This window comes from Brienomyrus brachyistius, chromosome 2 (assembly GCF_023856365.1).
Source record: "Brienomyrus brachyistius isolate T26 chromosome 2, BBRACH_0.4, whole genome shotgun sequence".
Lineage (NCBI taxonomy): Eukaryota > Metazoa > Chordata > Actinopteri > Osteoglossiformes > Mormyridae > Brienomyrus > Brienomyrus brachyistius.
Window position 1 is genome coordinate 24,390,906 of NC_064534.1, and position 23,744 is coordinate 24,414,649.

At 37.4% G+C, this 23,744-nt stretch overlaps 1 protein-coding gene and 1 long non-coding RNA gene across 3 annotated transcripts; one reads left to right on the forward strand and one right to left on the reverse strand.

The window, feature by feature from the left end:
* Window positions 1-5,561: 5,561 nt before the first annotated feature.
* On the reverse strand, window positions 5,562-12,446 carry nr2f1a (nuclear receptor subfamily 2, group F, member 1a). 2 transcript variants are annotated; one of them, XM_048983132.1, is made up of 4 exons: window positions 11,367-11,506; window positions 11,199-11,284; window positions 9,350-9,877; window positions 5,562-6,734 (listed from the first exon to the last, which is right to left on the reverse strand). In XM_048983132.1, the coding sequence occupies exons 1-4, from the start codon at window positions 11,405-11,407 to the stop codon at window positions 6,460-6,462; spliced, it is 930 nt and encodes a 309-aa protein (XP_048839089.1). In that variant the 5' UTR covers window positions 11,408-11,506; the 3' UTR covers window positions 5,562-6,459. The 2 variants fall into 2 exon arrangements, with proteins under 2 accessions (XP_048839089.1, XP_048839081.1); XM_048983124.1 differs by having other exon boundaries at window positions 11,199-12,446.
* Window positions 12,447-13,566: 1,120 nt separating this feature from the next.
* LOC125712772 (uncharacterized) lies at window positions 13,567-23,292 on the forward strand. Its single transcript, XR_007383394.1, has 2 exons — window positions 13,567-14,065; window positions 22,520-23,292. It is a non-coding gene; the product is annotated as an uncharacterized LOC125712772 (long non-coding RNA).
* Window positions 23,293-23,744: the final 452 nt, after the last annotated feature.

Sequence of the window (23,744 nt, forward strand, 5' to 3'; positions counted from 1 at the left end):
TGCTCTATGTTCGCATAAGAATTGGCCCAGCGGACAATCTTGTGATGCCTATGTTTGCATCAGGGTAATGTCAAATGCACTTATGCAATGGGTTATGCACTTAATTCAGTTTTATTTAAATAATAATTCATACAAATAATTAATTTTAATACTAAATGGTGTGATGTGAACAACAGGTCACCAATAAATTTTGTGTCAGTATGGCGTGTAATTGTGACAAAATGCTTCTCACTAAAATCGAGGACCTCGCTAGCTGTAGTGGCACAAGCAGAAACCATCTGTTGTATATTACAAGAAAACAGTTTTTCACTGAGTTCTCTTACAAGATTTCTGTCTTTCTACATGATGCAAAATGTGAAACTGATGGCGCCTTTGAGAAAGGTACATTAATACAATTAATAAATAAGGAATTAACAGTCATGCAGTATTTGTTAATTATCCACTTTGAATTATGTCAAGATGTTTCATGTTTTTGGTAGTATTGAAAAAAAGTATGACACGTTCCTAATATAAGTCGCGAGATTGTTTGTTTACTTCAATTGAATACATATTGTGAAAACTTTGTTCCTATTTCTGTGTTACACAGCAACAGGTACGGCTGGAGTTTGAACTTGGTATCAACAACAAAGCGATATCAGTAATATTGTTACATATCTTCAGATACAGTGCGGATAGTGCCTGCCGTTATCTACAACACAACATCCATCATGTAAACTGATTTTCAAGAATGCACTGATTTTATTTCGGAAATGTAACTAAGTTGTCATTACCCGTAGTATTTATACGGTGTTCCTCTTAAATTACGCCGTTTTAACGCTAACCTTTTCCGAATCCACGTTTTGGATGTCTTTGCTTACTTCAAAAACACATATTTACACAAATATATCAGAAAGAAATCCCGGAACAATTTAAATACCTCACGTTGATTAATTTGTTGTTAATGACAGTCTGAGTCATACACTCACACACAGGCACATCCTCTCCTCTCTTCCTCACTCGCATATCACCCTCCCCTTTCTCTCTCTTACTGATCCATTCACTCACACACATACAAACCCAGAGAGATAGTGGGAACGAAATCAAAACAAAACTCTTACTTTTCAGTAGACCTCCTCCTGGACGTTGAAAGCTAAAACTTCACTTAAACGCTTCTCTTTTAAATAGCGGAATTTGAGAATAATTATGTAACGGACAACAACCGGATTATTATAATTATAATAATAATAATTATAATATTAATTATTATTATTATTATTTTGCGTTTGCCCCATATACCCAAGAGCTTTGAGTGCAGTGCAGTGAAGATTGAGACATATCGAGTTCCCTTTAAAAGGATCATTTCATGTGGGAGGTTGGACACAAAGTTTGGACTCGTGACTGGCATTCCAGAGAGACATGCATATTTTAAAATAACAAAGCAAGAAAGAAAAGGGGGCTTGGGAGGGTGAAAAAAACTTGGAAATAAGTTGCGAAGTGATGAACAGCTGTCTTCACGGCAGAAATTAAACATTTTCTGGCACCGCTTTGCTCCTCTGTTATGTACAAGTACCAAAGTGAATAATGCGGCCAAATACTCGAATGATCATTTGTAAACAATGCTGTAATGAAATAACAGAAAAAGTCAGAGTGTTAAGGTACATTTTCCTTATTTGTTTTTAATGATAAATTGAACGGTTTCTACATGGATGCCTTTCCTTCACTATTGAATATATATATAACTGCATTTCTTTACACTGTCAATATCCCGACGGTGGTTTGATGACCATGTCCGACGGCTGTTATCCTTCGCCTTGCTGTCAGTCTCCTGGGAATTAGGTAAAGCTTGTTTTGATCCACAGTAGTTGTCGTTATTCCAGTTCGCTCTCAGCGAAACAGCAAAAAGTGCATTCATTCAATGCAAGTAATCTGTAAGATACACTGGTAATGACATACTAGTTAAATATTCAAAGTCGTATTTAGGCATCATAAATATCATTAAGTCTAAAACCGGTTAGAAGGCAACAAGGACCGCATATTGCTGAAACGTTCCCGTCCCTATTAACATGGAGATAGTCTGAATACTTTCCCCCGTCTACGCCTACGTTCTTTTTGGCAAAAAAAGCTGTACGTACTAATACTGTCACATTATAGAATCTGTTACATCGTAAATGCAAGTTCAGTTTAAAAAATGAAGACAATTACATTGTTTTGAGATTAAAATCATGCGGGGAAAAATGAGTAAGTGTATAAGTGTAAAGAGCTAGATATCTCTGTTACTTGTCAGTATCGGTTCATAAGCCGGGAATGCTAATGCGGGAAAGCAAAGCGGGATCGAGCCTGCCTCCTCCCTCTAATCTCCGTCTCCTTCTCTCTTTTTCTCTTGGTGCTGTGGGAATCGATAGCTGACCCGATGGTTTGGCCAATGCTTTATTTATCTGGCCGAGCAATGATATTATCAGCCTTGAACGTTATATACAGCTAACGTCTTCCTAAATCAACACAAAAGGAACGCTTACACAGCGATCTATGCTCCCGCTAACCTCTCTACTCCCCCACCCCCGCGCCCACCTCATATACTCACAAACACATAGATATAGAAAGATGAACAGACAGATCCTGCATATTCATACACGTAAAGAAATATTAGAAGCAGAAAGGTGGTGTTCTTTGCTGGGGAAATGTGTAAAAATGTGTGCTGAATTTTCTCCTCGACATAAACTTGAAGAGGATGTTTATGAGCGAAAGGACTGGACAGCCCTACCAGCTATAGCACTAATAGAACACATTTCATTAAGCTTAAGTTTAATGTCATATTCAGCCGTATTTTGCATTATTAATAGGCTGTGTTACTAAAGTTTTACAAATCCTGCATTGCAAAATGCTTAACGTAGCCTATTACAGTTTGAAAAATTATAAGTTAAATGTTACATCAATAAGCGCTACAGTTTATTCTTACAAATTTATTTCACGTTCGGTTATTCTTGATATTAACTTCTTTGTTAATTGTTTCAGCGGCAACAGTCACATTACATTATTGTATCCGAATGGCGAATGTGGTTTGGCGTACTAAAATATAAATCCTCTTCCTTATGATCGTCTAAAACTGAGATTACCCACTGCTTGCTAAAATATAGTAAACATAAAATCCCATCCATCTACCTCAGTATAAAAACGGTTGGTCGTCACCAATAATATAGTACGTTTTCACCGTTTAACAACAGCCTATTATGAATGTGCCGACAACAGCCTACGCCGTTAAGTTAGACTGCGCTTTTCCCTAATCACATCCCGCCTCTAAAAGTGAAAAACGTTCATCGAAAATTTTCAAAAAGGTAAGAGAGGTCACAATCGGACTGCTTTTTTAGTCAAACTCTTTTTTCCATCTCCAGCAGCTCCCATCTCGGTTAGGTATATACACATTTCTGTGAAAGGTGGAAACTGTCATTATTTAAAACTAATGGTATTAGTTATGCCTGCCAATTAATTGTTTACGCACTTTGACTTCGACATAAATCTATTTAAAATTTCGTAGCAGCTTAGGAAACAAAGTTAAAAATCAAAACGTAAGAAATGACACATTGCACGACATCACTGTTCCAAGTTTGCGTCTAATTATTCATTAGGAACGCATTCTATTTGATTTAAACGATTGTTTTAAAACCCCAACTACTGAAGGTTGCGAGAAAACAGGTCTATAAAAATAAGATTTCCGATGGGATTTTGAATACCTTATTTAAATACATTTGAGTGTGATAAAATATATTTAATTACCAGGTGAAACTTTTAGTTAGAAGAAGTAAATATTAACTTGGAACGCCACCATTATATTTTATGCAAGCACTGTAAATGTCAGTTTGTAAAAATAACTAAACATGCTCCTGTTAGTTCTAAACGGTGCTTTTAAACGCGGAATCCTTGAATTGAAACATTGTTTTACGCATTGCTCCATCATTTGCGTGTCTGCAACAATAATTGATGTGAATGTGACAATTTCAAGTCAAACGGTGCTGCTAGTCCTAATTAACACTGCAAAATTATACTTGATCCAAATGACAACTAATCGAAACTAACATATTTTTTTCATCAACTGCGTTTTACCCAATGATTCACACGTAAAAACGTGTATATACGTTAGTAAAACTGGTAAGAAGTCAAGATATTGCATATGTTTATTGCATTTACATTATTCCGGCCTGCGCAATGGAGACAGCTTAATTGCAGTTACATTAAAAGTATAGCCTATATATATCAATGCTTTAGCATTGTCACCCAGCGGTATGTATTTCCGTGCTTGACACGTGAAAGTTGGAATTTTCGGCTTACGAGGAAGTTAATAAAATCGTCCAATAACAAAATAAGAACGAAAGTGAAAGACATCGCATGCTACATTCATTTGCAAATGTTTTAATAATCGGCCATTGATTAGCTGCTGCATCCCTCCCCCCACAACATAAAAACACAATCCACAGATTTAACTGTGACACTATGTCTTCGTCTACCCAATTATGTCACTGATCCATTATCTAGGAGGGAAAATGTATTTTAGTCAGTTGTACATACCACTGAATTTCTGTGGAAATATATATATATATATATTTTTATCATTGCATCGTAATATTCAAGATGGTGGGCAAATGTTTGTTCCTTATTTATGTCCTGGCTGTTTATACTATACATAGCTTAGTTATATTTCCCTATAAACTTAAGTTTAACAACCTTGTATTCCATGTTGCCAAATTATCTTACGGTATGTCCAGTTACAAATAGGCACCGTTTATGCCAGATTGAGATATTGTAGATACACTAAGTAACCAAATTTACACTATGGTCAGCAATGTACGCATGGCTATTAAACATGCACTTTCATATATTTCTTTGCCTTCCATATTTAATCAACTTTGGGGCTGTGAATCTATATAGTGACGGTTTTTCGGTGACTGTGTGATATGGTTGCGTTTCATCGACCAACCTACAGTAATCCTTTAACCACGTGACGTTAGGGATCATATCAACTATTTCCAATACACACGGGCGCGAGTACACACAGATTTGCGATTTAGGAACCACGCTGCGTGGTGCCTACGTCAAAATCAAACAAAACCAATAATATGATTACTACTTATTAGTGTTTGTTCATTGTCAGCGAACATAGTGTAATTTAAGATTCTACCATTATGTCGAGAAAACTGTTCTTTTGCCCAGTGCTTTTGGGAGAAATATGAAACATTAATTTGCCCGCGCAGCTTTAGAGAGTGGCACTCAAAGCTTAAATTCGGTGTTTACTTTCGTTTGTGAGCAGAAAGGGAATTAACTAACAAACCACGTATTTGGCAACAGGCTATCCCTTGCAAGAAAAGAATGTAGTATAATGCATACAAATATTACATAACATCATTATCATTACCGCTAAGAACTGTGGTCTATTCCAAAAAGTTTTCCAAAGTATACCAGCAGTTTCCTAGCGCACAGTAATCGGAGTAACAGGCCTCCGCTTTTTGTCTGTGCGCGTTGCATGATTCCCCATGGCTGTTTTGAAATATAAATTCCGTTTCAAACATCACATGAAAATTCTTGAGAGCAAGTCATTGTTGCCTACATCTTTTAATAGTACAGTCACCATCACACAACTCTTACCAAGCGATCCGTCTGCGAAAGCTGCATCATGGAATAAGCAAATTGAGGCAACAATCAATAAGATTCAAGAAACAATGAAAATTTCAAGACGAAACAAACAAAATGTATTTGAAATGATATATTAAAAGTGCTTTGTTTTCTTTTGTCTTTTCTTTTTGACAGATGATCGAATCCACACGGTCGCGATGAAGAAAAGTTTCACGTGTGATCTTTCCTTTAAAATGTCCATTGAGTTTGTCGCAGAACTCCGGGTCCGTAGGATCTTGAAAAAGTTCAACCATCAGTGGTAGTATTGTCATAGCGATTAGACAGTTTCTTATTTGTCTAAATTCCTTTATTTTTTTGCTTTAATTTCTCACTTCAATTTTAATTCTTGGAGAACATAGCTTGGACAACATATCGCACTCATTGTAAGAAGCAAAAGGTTATATAAAAATTATTAGTATAGAATCACAGAAACCTGGTTTAGAACCAGAAAAATACAAAACAGAGAGATACATAGACACAGGACATTTTATAATTGCTTGGAAACATTATTTTCCTGCTAAGTCTTGATTCTTTTTACTGCGCATACGTTGTTTTTCATTTTATTTTTTATTTTATTTTATTTTTTTTTTACAAAATGGAAAATAAAGACTAGTAATTTACAAAGAGTAGTGTTCTTGTAGACGAGAATGGATTTACACAGGTATAAGTCCAGTTCCTTATTTTCTGTACATAATGTATTCCATTTCAGTCCACAAAAAGTCCTGTCTTCTACGGTATTCTGCAATTGTGTCCTATATATAGTCTTCTTGTTCAGCTCGCTGCATTCAGGTCCTTTCTCTTTTCGCTTTTTTATTTGGATCATTGGATGGACATATAAGGCCAGTTGAAGCTGCTCCCGGATAACAACATATCCCTGATGAGGGTTTCAATGGGAGTTTTACCTACCAAACGGACGAAGAACAGCTGCTCAATTACAGATGAAGAGACGGTGCGTAGAGAAGGCAGCCGCAGTAAGAGCTTGCCAAAGCGACTGGGCTGGTTAGGGTACTGGCTCCGCACGTATTCCTCTAGGGCGCACTGCGACTTCTCCTGCAGGCTTTCGATGTGAGCCGCGTCTGACAGGCCGCAAGCGTCTGAGCAGCCAAAACAAAACAAGAAGGCACTCAGGTTATCATTATACTCAGATTTCCCTTTAAACTAGTATGCATATACACATGTAGTAAAGAATATTCTTTTGGAGAGAATAATGTTTTATTTCCACTAGGCGCATACCAAAAGACGTATATAAACTAGTCGATGTAAAGAAATATATGCCGATCTTGAGTTAAGAGAGTAGGAGGCACCGGCACTGTTTCGTTATTATCTAAGGTACACGACCATTTTTGTTTTCCTTAGACGAACTATACGAACTGGAAAATTACACAAAATAAACTGAATTACAATGGCAATGATTCTCGAAGATGTCGGGGTTAAGTTCCTTTCATCTATGATTATACTCTATCTTGCCACAAAACACGAAACAAACCGCCAAAAGCATGATATATCATTTAAATACACCAGAAGCGTGAATAAAGACAAGAGTCTACCTGAAGCACAAACCACAAAAACGATTCAACTGAATAAGTATAACAACATTTAAAAATCATCCGTACATTTGTTGTGTTACGTCCCATTTACTATAAGATATGGCCCGCATACTACGTATGTTTAAACAGAACGTTGTTTTACAATTACGATTAACGTGATAAACTTGTCGCCTTTCCCGGCAAAAATATTACACATTGAAAACTGCTTCTTCTTGCCAATAGTAACATTCTATGTCACTCTTATGTCCGCAGAAACTCGATATAAATGACCAGAAACACTCATGTAAATGCATCGATATTAAGGCCTACATTCTCGTTACAGAAATATAACGACCATTTAGAAATAAGCGCGGCATTTCTAAATCCAATACTTTAAAGATTAGACATTAGGCCATAAATGCATTTAGGGCGATCTTTATGTCTCAGGGCTGTAATTCAGTGTGGTCGGACACAATAACCTTGTGAACTTGCGAACTGTGCTGAGCCCGAGCAACGATAAAGTGATTTACAGTGACCTTAAACTGAGGAATTCCATGTATACAAATCCATTTGGATTAGCAGTTAGCATATCTAAATATCTAGCAAAACTGTTAAATACAGTTGCTGCATTTTACACTAGAGCTAGCGATGAGGGTGTGTACATCTACAAATAATAAAAATTATTCCCTTGACATGATACGTCAGCTGAAACCGATCTCATCCACCGTGGGCCTAAATACAAGACTTGCAATAAATATATATAGTCCTAAAAAGTGTACGATGTCATTAATCCCTACGACTTTTCCGTGTGTTTACATCCTAGCCTTCCATGGTTCATTAAAAATTAAGAGGCATTCCATACATTTTTAATCTTTGCTTGATATTACTTGGACAGTAACAATTAAAATAATTTTATCTCATCTGGATGCCTTGCTTCATCTGGTCTGTCAACCTTTCCTAATGTCTGTGGCGCCGAATATATCACGGTTTTATATTATCATACAATAAAGTATTTTAGGCACTATAACTTGGGATGGTGGGTGAATGCATAAATCTAATGACTGTATACACGCCCATAATATTGAATTATCAGAAATCCTAAAAAAAAAGTTTCAAAAAGTTTACAAAAAACGAAATACAAAGTTGTCAAACCAGATTATTTAACTCGATGTATAGTCCAAGAGTTCGGTTGCAGTTATTTATATAACGCACCTAATATATTTTAGGAAATCTACAAAATCACATTTCTCTTTAGGAAGATTTCAAGTTATCCTTTCGTTTACATTAATATCATTTAGATTAAGGATATCCAATAAGTCTGCAAGGCCTACTTTTCTAAGTATGCACAAACCCCTGCCCAGGCTGTTGATTTATCAATGTCAAATACATCCACGCTGAGATTATAAAAGAACTGTAAAACAGTTTAACCAAGAACCATTTTAACTTCAATGACAATTTCCAAATGCGATGTTATTTTAGAATAAATAAATCGAGTGCTAATACGTGAACATACTCCCGTCGTTATTGATCTGAGGGATACTTATGTGCTTCGCCCAGGTAATTTAAAAATAAAACATTCTAAAAAAAACTTGAATATGACACACATGTAAGATTAAAATAGCTCTCAAAAACAATAATATATAAACATAATAAAATACCCGTTGTTTTTTTTTCCCTGGACGTCTATAGAGTACAGCATGAGATATACGTCACATATGCAGCCACTTGAACTTGTTGCGAAACACCTTTCTCAAAAATATGCACCTAGATCGCGTAAAGAAACTAAGCACACTTACTATAATTCTCCGAAAATGAAGAAATTACTTTGCACAACACACTGACGCGTTTTGTTTCTTGTCTCGTTAGTTACGACAGTTAATAACAAACAAGACCATACACGTGTTGTGTAAACGATCCTACACAATGCCAATGTAAATTTACTCCACTTCCCCGATGCACTTACATAATCCATTTTACAGTCCCAGTATTCGTTTTGTCGAGAATAAACAAATAATATGTAAAAATGTACATTAAATCGACCTCGAATTGATTTGTTTTTTTTCGTACTGCAATTGTAGGGTACACAACGTCGTCTCGATCATGACGTGAAACAATTCATAAGGCATATTTGTGCCATTATCTTATTTCACCATTAGAGATTTAACAGTTCGTTTAATACTCACCTGATGTGAAAAGGACTATTGCCTTCATACAGCTGTACTCTGCTGAATCGACGTGAAGGGCCTTGAGCTTCTCAACCTGCTCCTGAAAGATACGAATGTGATCCATGAAAGCCACGACCCGATCCGCAGACATCGGAGAGGCGTGGAGGCCAGCCGCGGCGAGTAGAGGGGCCACATGCAAGGGCATGGAGCACTGAGCCGCGTTAAGCACAAACAACTCGCTCCACGTCAGCCTGAGAAGAGACACCTGGTCTGTAATTTGCAAATCGGGGAAGAAAGGGATGTTCCTGGCCCATTCCACAGCGCTGAAGAGCAAGCGAGCTGCCAGTTCGCAGATGTTCTCGATACCCATGATATTGTTGGGCTGCATGCACTGGCTGCCGTATCGTGAAGTTGGGTAGGGCTCTGCCCGAAGCAATAACGAGATGTATCCGGACAGATAGCAATGGCCGTTCAGAGGGTCTCCATTCGTCAGAGCGTACTGGCCTGGGTTCGGCTGGGTTGGAGGCATTCTTCCTCGCTGAACCGCTGACGAAAAGAAAGAGAAGGAGAGGAAATGTGCATCCAGGGCTGATAAACACAGTTTTTGAACAGCCTTTATTCCTTAGGATTTGGTTAAATGGCATATGATTTTTAAATCCCTCTGTACAGACATCAAATGTATTAAGTAATCTGTAAATTAGTAATGCATTCTATTGTTTATGCATATGCATGAGCTATTATAAAGAGACCGTCTGCCTTTAACTGCAGACAGCTTTTCTCACGAATTCTATTTGAAGTTCCCACTGCATCAGTCTCACATCTTACTCTTGCACTGTTTCCCTCTGTGTAAATGTGCTCGTACACGCACATAAGTAGTTATATGTAAGAATTTCATTTAATGCATATATACTCAAAAGCAACTGATCACAGCAGGGCAGAAAATAATAGCAGAATTAATAATCGAGTATCGTAGTAAAAATGTTCAAAATAACTGTAAATACTGGTTGTTCGGCCTTACTACCGTTTAAACTGGAATAACGGCTTTGAGAATGAATACGAATATGTGTGATTTTTTTTGTCTGCATGACCTATATGATGATGACACCCACAGAACAACTAAAACGATTTCAAATAATTGCAGTATTTAGTAATATAACGAAGGCGTCAATGCTACAAGCTTTTAAAAGCTAAATTAAGTGCTACTTTTACAAGGCCGTATTTTGAATTCCTCGAAAACAAAAATTATTTTTTTAACAATGACTACGTATTTTTAAACTGATCCACTTCAAAGCAAGGCAAAATAATTAACAACGTATACTTAGTTATTGATAATTATATTAGTTAAACGTTATATCTTTGGCAAACATCTAAGTGACACTCAAGGGCAAAATATTGTGCTTAAACAAAACAGTAAAGTTTTGAAAAATCATCTAAATGAAAATACATTACAAACATGTCTCTGTGGTGTCTGAATATATCTGTTTATATCTGCCAGAAAGAAATTAGAATCGCCAAAGCGTGGAAAAAAAATCTAATGTTTGAGTGGTAAGAGTTCAGTGGTTTTATACAATAAAGACATGAATGGTCGTGTTAAACATGAATTGTGCTTACTAGCACACACGCGCACACAAATACACACAAATACACACACACACACATACACACAAAACACACACACACACACACACACACACACACACATATATATATATATATACAATTATATATATATATATATATATATATATATATATATATATATGCACACATACATACATATATATGTATACATACATACACACACACATACACATTCACACACACATAACGGAATGGAAAATGCACGTTGGATAAAAAATGTAATCACCTTCCCGCCGCATGCCCACTTTTAAACACTTCTTCAGTCGGCAGTACTGGCATTGATTACGATGGTGCTGATCGATGGGACAGTTCCTGTTGGCACGACATGTATACGTTAAGTTCCTTCGGACACTCCTCTTGAAGAAACTTTTGCATCCCTCGCAGGTGAACTGACCGTAGTGCTTGCCGCTGGATTTGTCTCCGCAAACCACACATTCAATATGCTGTTGATTTTGTGCAGAATTCTGATTCTGTCCCTTGTCGCCCGCAGTCCCTGGCGTTGACGGAGGTCCAGGCTGGCTGGGGGTCTGCGGAGTGTGTGGTGCTGCCGACGCCGCCTGCTGTTGATCCCTTGCCGGCTGAGCTGCTGGATTCGGGCCGCTCGGAGTTCCTCCGGCCACGTCTTCCTGCGGATCTCGCCAAACGCTAACTACCATTGCCATATCTCGGGCCCGGAAAGTGCTATAAAGCGAACAGATCGCTGTGATGTTTAAAGAGTAAAAAAGATTATTTCAGACACTCGTCTGTTTAACGTCAAATCTCAGCAGGCGGTCACATAGGATAAAGTAGGCGCAGAGGAAGATCAATACATTCAAAACAGCAGTATCGATAGAAAATGTACCCGATCAGGATTTGCAAGTATCGGGAGGCCAGTTCCAAGGTAAATTGCAGTCAGCCATTCAGGAACCCAATCTCGGAAAACAGCGAACGCAGGATAACAGCTTACAGTTTTATTCAAAATAACCAGTTATAAGGCAGAAGAAATTCACCGGAATAATAATGTATAAAAAATATATAATGCGCGATCCAAAGTCTGGCGTGAAATAAATCCCCTTCTTTTTCTTCCTTCCTCCTTACTCCTGTCCACACGAGTGGAAGAGTGCAAAAACTGAAGAGCAGAATTTTATATCTATATTTTAAATAAAACTCATCGGGATCAAGAAAAAAAAACGTCGCCGAAGTGCCCCTGTAGTTTCACCTCTCCAGCAAAAATGGAGCGAGAGAGAATAGATAAAAAGGAAAAAAAACAACTAATAGAATATGCAAGGAGGAGAGACTCAAAATGAATGCGTTTAAACGGGAAGACCAGCAGAGCAATGTTTCCGAAACGGGGATCTGCGCGAATGTCTGTATATAGTGAACTTTGACACTACTATTGAAACTGACACGTTTCTATGGAGATCGCTGCGCCTTATATGGTGCTCATGTCAAGGAGCCAAGAGAGAGGCTGCTGGCAACTGATAATCAAAGGCGACTGACTGGTCAGAGCCCTGCATTGAGGGGGGAGAGAAAAATGGGAAGCTAAGGTTAGCCAAGCCTCCTGCACTCCATTGGTTAGAGCCCTCGCTCCTTGCTACCTACGACTGCGGTGGGGGGGGGGGGGGGGGGGGGGGGGGGAGTTGGGGGGGAGAGGTGGGGGGGGGGGGGGTTCTGACAAGCACAATTTACATTGAGCTCGCCCTGCGCTGCTATTTACTTTGAAACCTGATTAGTATGGGTCGTCCATTGTCACAAAAGAGGAAGAAACCCTGGAAAGAATGACCAAAAAAAAGGGTAAAAGATGGGGCAGAGCTGGGTGCACATGAAATAAACAAGCGCTTCAGCTGAAAGGAGTCGATCAGTATTGCTTTAAAGTTTACCGTTATGTGTTTATGGCAGTCATTATTTCATTATATAACATAGAACGCTTCTCGTTATGTCTAAATTATAGAATGTACAGGAGGTTACAGTATATTTCCCGTGCTCCCCTCTCCTTCACATATATCAATACGTTCGAGAAATATGTCTGCATATAGGCTAGATCGAATCGCGGATCTCTACACCGATGGGAAAAAACACATTTGAAGCGTTAGTTTTTACAAAACAGTAATAAAGCAGAGAAACAATTGATTACTAACGTAATATTTCTGAATTCAAGTTGTTTAGGTATTTTATGGAGAATCCGATTGTCTGTTAGCAGAGCGAAGCGACTTAAAATGTCTGGACCGGGCTGCCATCTAGCGTACAGTAGACAGTTACAGGGGCACGGTAATACATAATTTATTATAATCAAAAGTACTCTTTAATACATTTGATCAGTCATGCATTATTATTATTATTATTATTATTATTATTATTATTGTTGTTGTTGTTGTTGTTGTTTTTGAAATGCCTGATCTTGAAAATTAAATAAGCAATGATTTTGTTGGCTGCGTACATCTCTATGCTCCATAGAATAAATAATTGTCAAGCACAAAATTCGATCTTTGTTACACAATATGATAATGTGATGCGTTAATGCTTTCATATAGGTAGAGCTACTATCTGACAACAGTTCTGTATTAAGTGTGTTAAGCATGTTGCTTGGAATCTAATATAACAACCCAGAACTACAATATTACGAGGCACGTTTGTTCCAGCAAAATGACCATTTGTTTACAATAAATTTCCGTGCCATTTGTTTTTACAAACCTGAGATAAAGTAATACATTTGAACGCAAATGGCCGAGGGCTGAAACCTAGCTGTAAACGCAGTTGTGGGTGCTTTCCACTAACTGCAACAGTGCTCTTTTTGTTTTTCTCTCAGTCTGTCCAAAAGCACTCTCACTCATGTCTTCTCCTTCTTCAAAAGGTGAAACCAATAAGATTAAATCAGACAAAAGGAAAGTTCTGTTAGTGTATCATCAAGATTTTACTCTGCAGATTGTGACGGGCGCGAGAGGGAGAGAGAGAGGATAGCGAATGAGAATAGAGGGAAGAAGGGTAGCACTAAAGAAGGAGGCAAAGGAGGAAAAGTGGACACTGAGACGCTTAAAGAAGAAGCTCTTTGGAGAAAACGGCGAAGTGTGGGTGGTAAATGGAAAAATCTGGTACAACAGGCATTTCGGAAGGCAAGTAGATCATTTCTTTGTCATATACAGGTTATTATTTGATGTATTTCCCGGAAGCGCATATTCTCGGGCACCATGATCACACTGTTCCCGGCATGTAATGACACACATCCATGTAAGTTTTCTTTGCGATACGTCGTCTTTTGAATGATTGGCTAATGGAACGTTGTACGTTTTGCCTTTTTGTTTTTTTTTTTGTTTTTTTTTTTGTTAAATACTCCTGAAATTCCTTCATTGTGATTCTTTACCGTAGAGCTTCCGTCAACGAAGTAAAAGCGTCTCTCCAAGTCTTTGAACTTCTCACCTGCGTTAGCTTATTTGTTGTTTGATCACATAATGAAAAGATCGATACCACCTTGTTTGTCTAAGCGATAGTGTCAAAGGATTAAAAGGACAGTTATACTATCGACTCGGTCAAAGATCAGCGGTACAAAAATGCGGCAGCCAGCGATATTTTTGGCGTGTACCAGGCAACTGCATATGACTTAGGCTTGCAGTTATTCAGTTATTCAATGATGAACTATAATTTCAATATAAACACCTCTTCTGTAGTTCCTCGTGCGTGATCTTGCAAACTTAAATTAACAGCCAGAATAGACAGAACGTGCTTATTTTAGGTAAAGAGTTTCTAAGATCGGGAAAGTACATGCTACGTTTCCTTTGGCTAGTTAAAGTGAAACCATTGAGTTTTGTGTATTTTTTAAACTTTACGAACCTTTAATTTACATTGATGAGGGTCGCAAAGGAAAACACAATTGTGCAGTTTTTTTTGAATAGCAAACTAAATGTGAATATATAAACCATGACGGCTGTATCGTGATCACATTTTTTGATTGGCCTTGTTTTGCCACATGGAAACACAAATATTGACGAAATGTGTTGGTAGCTCCATATTACTTTTAAATTATTCCTCAATGGATCATTTGTATTCGATTTTTGGTTTTGCTGTTGGTCGGAAGACTTTTATCTCTACACATATATGTGTGTGTGTGTGTGTGTGTAGGATAACGTGCAAAATATATATATTGTATCAACATATCTCCAAGTTGGCTATACATACATTTAGGTAGAGGACGTTTGTATTGTTTTTTCCCCTCAGTCCATTTAAACTAATCATCGTTATCCAACAAATGGCCTTATAGTATTTATCAAATCTCTAAATCACTTAAATTAACTTACGTTTTTTTTTAATTTTTTTACTAATTTTATTAATTTTCATTGTACTGTACTTCAAAGGCCTCCATCGAGATGCCACCTGTAAAAATAAGCTAATGTTTCTCTATCGTAAAAACTGGTAGCAGATGACTTTGATGGCCTTACACATCGTTTTTTCACGTTCTCCAAACTAAACGTTTGTATTGTTAGAGCGTTTGTTAGCTATCTAGGTTAAGGTATTACAATACAACAACTGGTCTGAATTTTCAGATAATATTATAAGCGATCTACGTCATCCAGATATTGGCTACTTGGCCTCGTCATTTTTATCGCAAAAACGCGAGTTACGATGTTCGTACAAAATACACAATAATGACAAAAAGATCTTCAAGCGATCAACATTTATATAAATCATCAAACAAACCAGCAACAACATTTACTATCACAGGAAATACAGCCAATACTTATAAATTAGAAACACATCGCTTGAATATAACAAATTGTGACACATAATCTATGCAACAGCTTATACGAACGTTACTAGTGAAATACATAATAATACATATTTTCTTTTTCAGGTCTGTATGTTGTAAACGGCATAGTCTACAACATGCAAGCTGTACTCCTATCTTCTTATGAAATACTACCAAACACATTAAGAATAATAGAATAATTAATGTGATTTACAGACCCCAAGCAGCACTTTATACATACAACGGTAAGTTAATCAGATAAAAACAAATCAAGTTTGTAGTTAGTAATCTAGTTTGTATTTTCCCGAAAAAAATATTATTTTGCAGTTGCAGGATTCCAAAAATGATAATGATTAATAATTTTAAAATAATCTTCATTTAATGCGCCCAAACGGTACGTCACTTCAGCTTCAATGTGTAAGTTAAAGGTTTTGTTACTTGCCCCTTTGCTCTGAGTCTCAGCAAGTTAAAAGAGAAGGGGTGGGGGGGGGGGCTTTTGTCTAACCCCATCCCTGGCTATTCGGGGGCTCAGATTGGTGTGAAAAGGACGAGAAGGTCACTTGAAATCGCCTTTTATCTGCTGCCATTTTTTTCAATGGATCAGCAACTTTGAATAGACATAATCTAATCGCTCATAATGGAAAGGGTAAACGTGAGGAGTGAGAAATATTTTTAGCTTAAAACAGCACTCCCTGTTGTTATTTTTTAACAGATATAGAACGCTTTCCCGCTTAACATGTAAAAAGTTCCAAAATGGGGGGAGAGTATTTGATTTTCGCCAATACTTATTTGACTTGGAAGTTATCCTATTCAGTACAAATTTGATGTTTAGTGATACGAAAACTTAGATGTTTATCATTTATTTAATAACAAAGTGGGATAACATTTTCGTTTGATGTATTGGACTTTTTTTGGGCCGGCGGTAAATTACACTTATAGATGAGTTGTACAAAGTATCATATTTGGTATTGGTTTTGTAAAAACCTTTAATAATTTGAAAGCCGTATATGCTGCGAGAATAGATAACAGTAATGTATATCATAAATTCACTTTGCTTTAACATGTATTGTTGTAAACAATGTGAATAATTATGTATCATGAAAGTGATAGACAAAAATGATTATATAAGTGGCGCACGCTCACTCTAATTAAAATTATTGCATATTATATTATCACGTAATCTTAGTTCCCATAAATGTATTGACAAAAACTGTTTCAATGAATATGAATTTAAGAGGATAGCGTTTTATCATTTCGCTTTTTATAATCTTTCAGTAGTCCTGTTAAGTCCAGTAAAACCAACAATAATTGCGGACAATGACGCTGACATTTCCATTGGTATGAGTTAAATGAGTTTTAAAAACTGCGTTTACTGGTAACAAAACCATAATCTATTTAGAAGATCTATGGTAATTAGTTTGCACGGTCTTAAAGAACGCGTCATAAATCTTTAACAACTTAAATAAACTTGCTTATTCAAGGCCTGCTCGTACTATAATTCTGTTGTTCTGCGAACTGGTTTGATACCTAGAGTGACATAGTCAGAAACAAATTGATCTGAGGTGGGTTAAAATAACATAAATGACAAATGAGAAAATGAACAGCCGGTCAGCTATGTTCAAAATTGACAATATATCTAGTACCATTACTGTGGCGTATTCTACATAATTACAGATGATTATGACAGCAATAAGTAGTTTTGTATTGCGAATTTGCTTGAATAAAACAATAACATTATGCTACATTCATAGATTTGAATGATTAAAGTTTTCCAATAGTTCATTAAGTACAATGGCTTGGCGTATGCGACAAAAGGTTTTAAATTGTAATTTGAAATATATATGCGTGTTGCCTTAGTCAAACGAGGTTTGTTTCACAGGATGGAAGGGTACATGTTTCACAACAGTTTAACAACTAATACAATTTGGTAAATTATGCACGCGGGAAAGTTACTATCTTGTAGACAGCAGAAAACGAAGAAGTTCATACACTTACAATGATTTGTAACAATTTCTGTTGAGTTCTGTTAAGTACAATTATCACGAATTGAAGTGGTGCATTTGGAATAAGGGGTAGATTTCCCTTCGGAAGTGAAGAGATGGAAATTTTATTTCCAATTGTAGTCCATTTTGCATTAGTAGAAATTAATGGCATGTGACATTAATTGCTCACTTAAGTAATCACACAGCAGGAGTGAAATATAAGTTCTTTTTAGTTGAATCGCCGTCGAGAAAAGGACGGAGTAAAAGATAAACACACGCACACACACACACACACACACACACACACACACACACACACACACACATATATATATATATATATACGAACGTTCGCATATTCCCGATTTGTAAAAAAAGTTCCTACATATACAATATTCCTATATAATTCTCACTCCTTTATGTGCAGTTTAGGTTTGTTTTTCATTATGTGGTGAATGAGAGAGTTTTTTGGTGATTGTTAGACAGTTTATATTACCAGTTAATCTGCACAGCACATACTGTGAAGACCAGAGGTAAAACATTTCCTGAGATGCAGAAACCTAACATCACAGCCCATTCGCACATATACGTGTATTTCGACTGTACCATAGTCTTCAATGAAGCCAGTGAGTCTGGCAGAATCATCCAAGGTCAGTTTGGAAAAGTTACTTGCTCTGCCTCTTGTGTCCGCAGATACATGTGCTGCTGTGATACAGGTCAGCCTTTAATTGCTGGTTGTAGAAACCACATAGACCATGATGGCTTCGTCAGACTTGGAAACAGAGAGTTATTTGCACCTGCAATATCTTGGTTGCGATTTCTCAATAGGGCTTGGAGTAGGGTATGTTGGGGGTGGGGGTGGGGGGGGGTCTTGTGTAATGACTTTCTCAGATATGTGCACAGACACAGGCGATGGCTTTGTCTTTCGTTTTTTGGAGAATCTAGTATAGATAGGTCTCTAACGACCCATGCAGGGGAAAGCCTAACAAGATGGAGGAGGTGGTAAAAGTGGACCTAACATGTGTATTGTGACTTTGCAATGCTGGACATATAACCCTGGAGGATCTTCATGTGCTGGGTGTGCAGAGAAGCTACCAGACCGATCAGATCAGCGGTACTTTGTCCTTGGATACTTGCCTTTGTATGTTTTTTTTCATTGCAAGTTTTCCTGTGAGGAGAAAAAGAATAAATACCTAAAAAATACATAAATGTGTTTGTTTATTCGTGGTTCACCATTGTGTGTGTTCCAATTAAAACGTATGTACTAGAAACAGTGTTTGATTTGCTAACTGATTAGCCGTGACATTAAACACTCAAATAGTGCCAGTTATTGTATTTTACTCTTTAAGGTATTTATTTTAGGGTAAACTGTGGTAATCCTTTGTGAAAAAGTATGCCCATACATACTGAAACTTTTGCATCTCTCTAAAGTTTTATACAATTATAATTAATACATAATTTGAGCATTATGGCCATTAAAATGTATTTCTGTGTGATTTTGTGGACATGAGGATTTGCATCTATTCGTGTTTGAATAATAAGTCTTCCGATAATTAAAAAAGCTGCCATTGTCACAACATACAACTACATTCAACATTCATTTAAATATTTTTAAGCCTTTCACAGTAACCAGATTCTACATTCTGAAAATTATGCGTGTTACAATCATATCAATATGAAACATAAAAATGAATTGAAAAGATTCAGAAAAAGGTCTTTTTGTTTATATTTTTTACATGATCTACAAGAACGTTTTTAGAAATGTTCCGCATTAATGATATATTTTTTTTTACCTATATATTGCAGATTTATTTGGTGAAATAAAGCAGCATATTTCTTTATGACAAATAATGCAAATTGACAACCTAAGGCATGAGTAGGTGGAGTGTGAAGTGGCATCCCTAAAGCCCCTATAGGGTGTGTGAGTGTATGTGCCATAATGTGCTAGAATCCAATCCAGGGTGTACCCCAGCCTTGGGTGTGATGCTGGCCAGGATAGCCTCCAGCTCCCCTCCCCCCGGATGAACAGACCCTGACCACAAGCTGGGGGACACCCAGGACAGGATGCTACTCCATCACAGGGCAGACATACGTACACACACACAGACACGTGCACACATCACGGGGTGATCAGAGATGCCCGTTCACCTAACTGAATGTCTATGGACTGCGGCAGGAAACCTGCTTGTAACTCCACACACACAGCGTGTGGGACTCAGACCTGTCCATATAAGTAACTGATGAACAACCAAAACTTCCTGAAAAGCTGACAGCGGAGATTGTATCATAAGATCACCACAAGATCAACAGGTAAATATTCAGTTACATGTTTTTTAGCTATTGAAAATACAGGCATTTACTTTTAAGGTGAACAGTATTGCAACATATAAGCAATATATCACAATATTCATTAAGATCACTGTATTTAGTTAATAACAGGCTTTTAAGCATTTTCCATTTGTACTCAAAGTATATCTAAGAAAATGACATTGTTACACCAAGTCAGGGAGCGTACCCTCATTCCGAAACATTTTCTATGATTCACTGTATGCTTCACCCCAGCTGCTCCAGAGGGTGCTGTATGCTGGCTAACCCTCTCTGACCCTAATCTTCTCTCACTTGTACATCGCTTTGGACAAAAGTGTCTGCTAAATGTGAAGAGATTAATAAATTTGAAAAGATTAATTGTGCTGGAAAAAAAATCTGATCCTAAGAACCTAATGCAATTAGGTTACTTCATCACATCGTCGATATAGACATTGTTGTTTCATTTATGTTTACAGAAATTTAGCTTATATATTTTTGTCCTGTACATTATATATCTGAGATATATACTCTTACATTCAAACATTCTCTGTACCCATTTCTGGTCAATCAGTTATCATCTGAAATTAAATACCTTAATTCCTTTAAAAAGAGATCACTCTGATTAATACCAGTTAATAATCCCACCCTCTGCATTTTCTGTTTCCAATTTAACTCTAATGAAATTTTTAAACTTTCTTTAAATTTTTTTTCGTGCATGTTTAAAAATTAAACTGGATAAGGCAGTAAGACACAAGATCAGCTGTCAAAGCCACTTAGGAACATGCACAACATATATTTTTGAAAAGTACAATGAATAAAAAGAAAATATTGAACATGTGATTTTATAATATCTTTCTTCCACATTGTGACAGAAGGTTCATAGAGATGAACGTCTCTGTATTTCGGGGTCTGATTATGAGCCAGACTTTGCCATGGTTGCTGGATTTCCACAGCAGGAATGCAGTTCCCGGTTAGATGTTGGTTCTTATTCAAGTTCCTCGGACTTTCCACTTTCATCCCCTGTCTGGCGGCTTTTACAGAGCATCCACATCAACCCTGGCCTCAGAGCTTAGGTCAAGCCTGTCTGACAAACCATCCGACGAGACATTAAACATTCCCCCATATGTACCTCCTCACCCTATCTGTCCACGAGGAGCAGAAATGTACCCGTCATCCTTAAATGCGCTTCTCTGGGGAGGCTACGGAGATCTGTTTGCTTCCAAAACATTAGCTTAGACAAATGCAGGCATTATGAAGCAACTTTAATTTAATGCTCTAAGAAGCAGCACTCATTTCAAACGTCTTGCGTAAGGAGGACAGCGGTTTGAAGCATGAGAACATCAGTTTCGCTCTCCGCTGTGGGTAGAGTGGAACACTTTTAGGGAGTGACTTGGATGAAAAATACGCCCATTCTGTTTTCACATGGGATGTGAACTTACATTTACCAGCGACAGCGCTCTCTCACACACACACACAGACACACACACACACACACACACACATTTACCCAATGCTTTCTTACCTGCTGCAGTTTGTGAGGACAAGTCGTTAAGGTAAGTGGCACCACCCATTAGAATAACAAGAGAGGCTGGGGTGCCCACTCATTCATTTCTCAGCATCACTTATTTATGTTTTCCCACACAATGATCGCACTGACTCAGCTGGGACACCCTCTTCATTAAGTTTTTAAGAACATGTGCTGTCACCATAAGGGAACATCTCCGTAGTGCTGCACTATGCGGGTATACAAGCTGACAGAAACGGGCTTCCCGGAAGAAGGATCCGGAAACATGAAGCATGCATGCATTTGAAACAAGTCTTTCCAAGAAGTACAGATGGGAATTGTAAATAAAGATGCAAACACACTATAAGATGATATAGTGTCTTTCATTGTCTGAAAAATATGCAGTGTTTGTGTTTATCTGCTTCATTGTACAATTCATAGAAATGAGCAATCCAGACATTCCCCTAAGGAAGTTGGGATGGACGCTTCTACATGGTCCAGGGTCTGAGCTGTCGTCACCCCCCTCAACTGCAACAAGCTGTATAAGTGGCTTTAACTTTTTAAAAATTAATGGTTAACTTTAATTAACACAGAAGGAGAATCACACTACGGGCCACATAGGCGGGCTTCTCGATTTTCTTGACTCTAACAACTCAGCATCAGTACTGCTTGTGGATAAATCGAATGACAAATTTTTAGCCACCAGGGTGTGTGCATTAGAATATAATTCCTTTTGAAAGTCAGGCAACAAGTAAGCTACAACCAATAGATGCCTATAATTTTATGTTTCTTCAATAGACAATCAGGCCTAATAGATCCCTTCCGAATCAGCTGATTCCTCTGTGTTGTCCTGCTGTTAGCGTGTGTTGTTGTCTCCTCTGTCCCCAGGGTCCTCTCTCTCTCTCTCTCTCTCTCTTTCTCTCTCTCTCTCAGCTGGCTCTCTGATTTGGTGTGTAAAAGCAGGCCTGAATGATGGATTACTGTGTCATTGCTGCCTGCAAAGGATTAATCTGTTTCATTGATTTCTCTTTAGGCAGAATGCCAGCATTTGCCGCTTCCCACCTTTCCAGGAGACTTCCAGCCATAATAGACGGTAATAGCCCAAGACAAATCAAACCACTCTTGTAAAAGCAGCACCAAATATGGAAACATAGGATACGGGCAGAATGGTGACAGTGACACCTAGAGAGCATACAGCTGTATCAGAGCAAGTTGGAGGTCAAGAACGGACAAAGTACCAAGCTGCAACGAGGGATGCAAAACATCATATTTTAAAAGTGGAAAGGTCATGGATAATCTATATACTATAAATAAATAATACAATGGCACTCTATTATTAATAGGTAGATTGGCTGAAGCACTATTAACATTGAATTAATGATTATACTGATTAATGATTTGTGTTTTGATGTCAAATTTCAGAGGGGGGATGGTAAGTGTTTTTTTTTTGGTTAATTGGAAAGTTGATTTAGAGTAAGTTATGTAGTCTTGTGCTGTAATCACATCAGTGGCTTCTGACCTGAACTTCAGTGCAAACAGTAATTCTCCCGTATAGAGATTCCTCTACTGTTCTCGTGGATAAAGTTCCAAGTTTCACGCCAATAAGTCCGCATAAGCTGATATTCATGAAAGCTTTCTGCCACAATATTGCTCATATTGTCAGTCTCTCTGTGAAGCACACGTTTCTATTACAAACTCCAAGAGATCCTTTGCTTAGGAGCCCCTGGAAACATCTGGTTGCTAGGAAATTGTCCAGCTGAGGCTTAATTGCTGATGCTTCAAAATAAACAATAATTTTTGTCCTGAAGAATCTTACTGTCTAATTGAATGGTGTCGATGCTTGTGATGCTGAAATAATTAGAACACAAGACTGGAACTTCTCAGTGCAACACCCTGCCAAGCATCAAAATGCACTGTGAAAATAATGAGAGATATTATCATTTATAACGATGGACAAAAGGGACCATTTCGCTAAACAAGTACAACTACAGAAATGCATGTAGATCTACCACATTTTTTCATACATTCATTTTACAGTTACAAACATTAATGGTGTTCTATGGGTCCCATTTATAAAAATGCATTTTATAAAACTTTACAATATATAAATATCATAAATAAATGTTTAATGTCATAATATAATAACACAAAGAGTGAATTCAGAAAAAGAGCATGACTTGTTAAAGAAATAGAGATAAAAGAGAACAAACAAGCAAAGAGAAAAATAAAAATGTGAAATGTCTTAAAAAATATATAAATTTT

Bases quoted from the DNA above. Each gene is read 5' to 3' on its own strand.
- nr2f1a (XM_048983124.1), bottom strand. From the start codon at position 11,634: ATGGCAATGGTAGTTAGCGTTTGGCGAGATCCGCAGGAAGACGTGGCC. The intron at 9,878-11,198 runs GTGATTACATTT...TCTTTTCGTCAG, and splicing joins AGTGGGCATGCGGCGGGAAG to CGGTTCAGCGAGGAAGAATG. The intron at 6,735-9,349 runs GTGAGTATTAAA...TTGGCTGCTCAG, and splicing joins AATAGTCCTTTTCACATCAG to ACGCTTGCGGCCTGTCAGAC.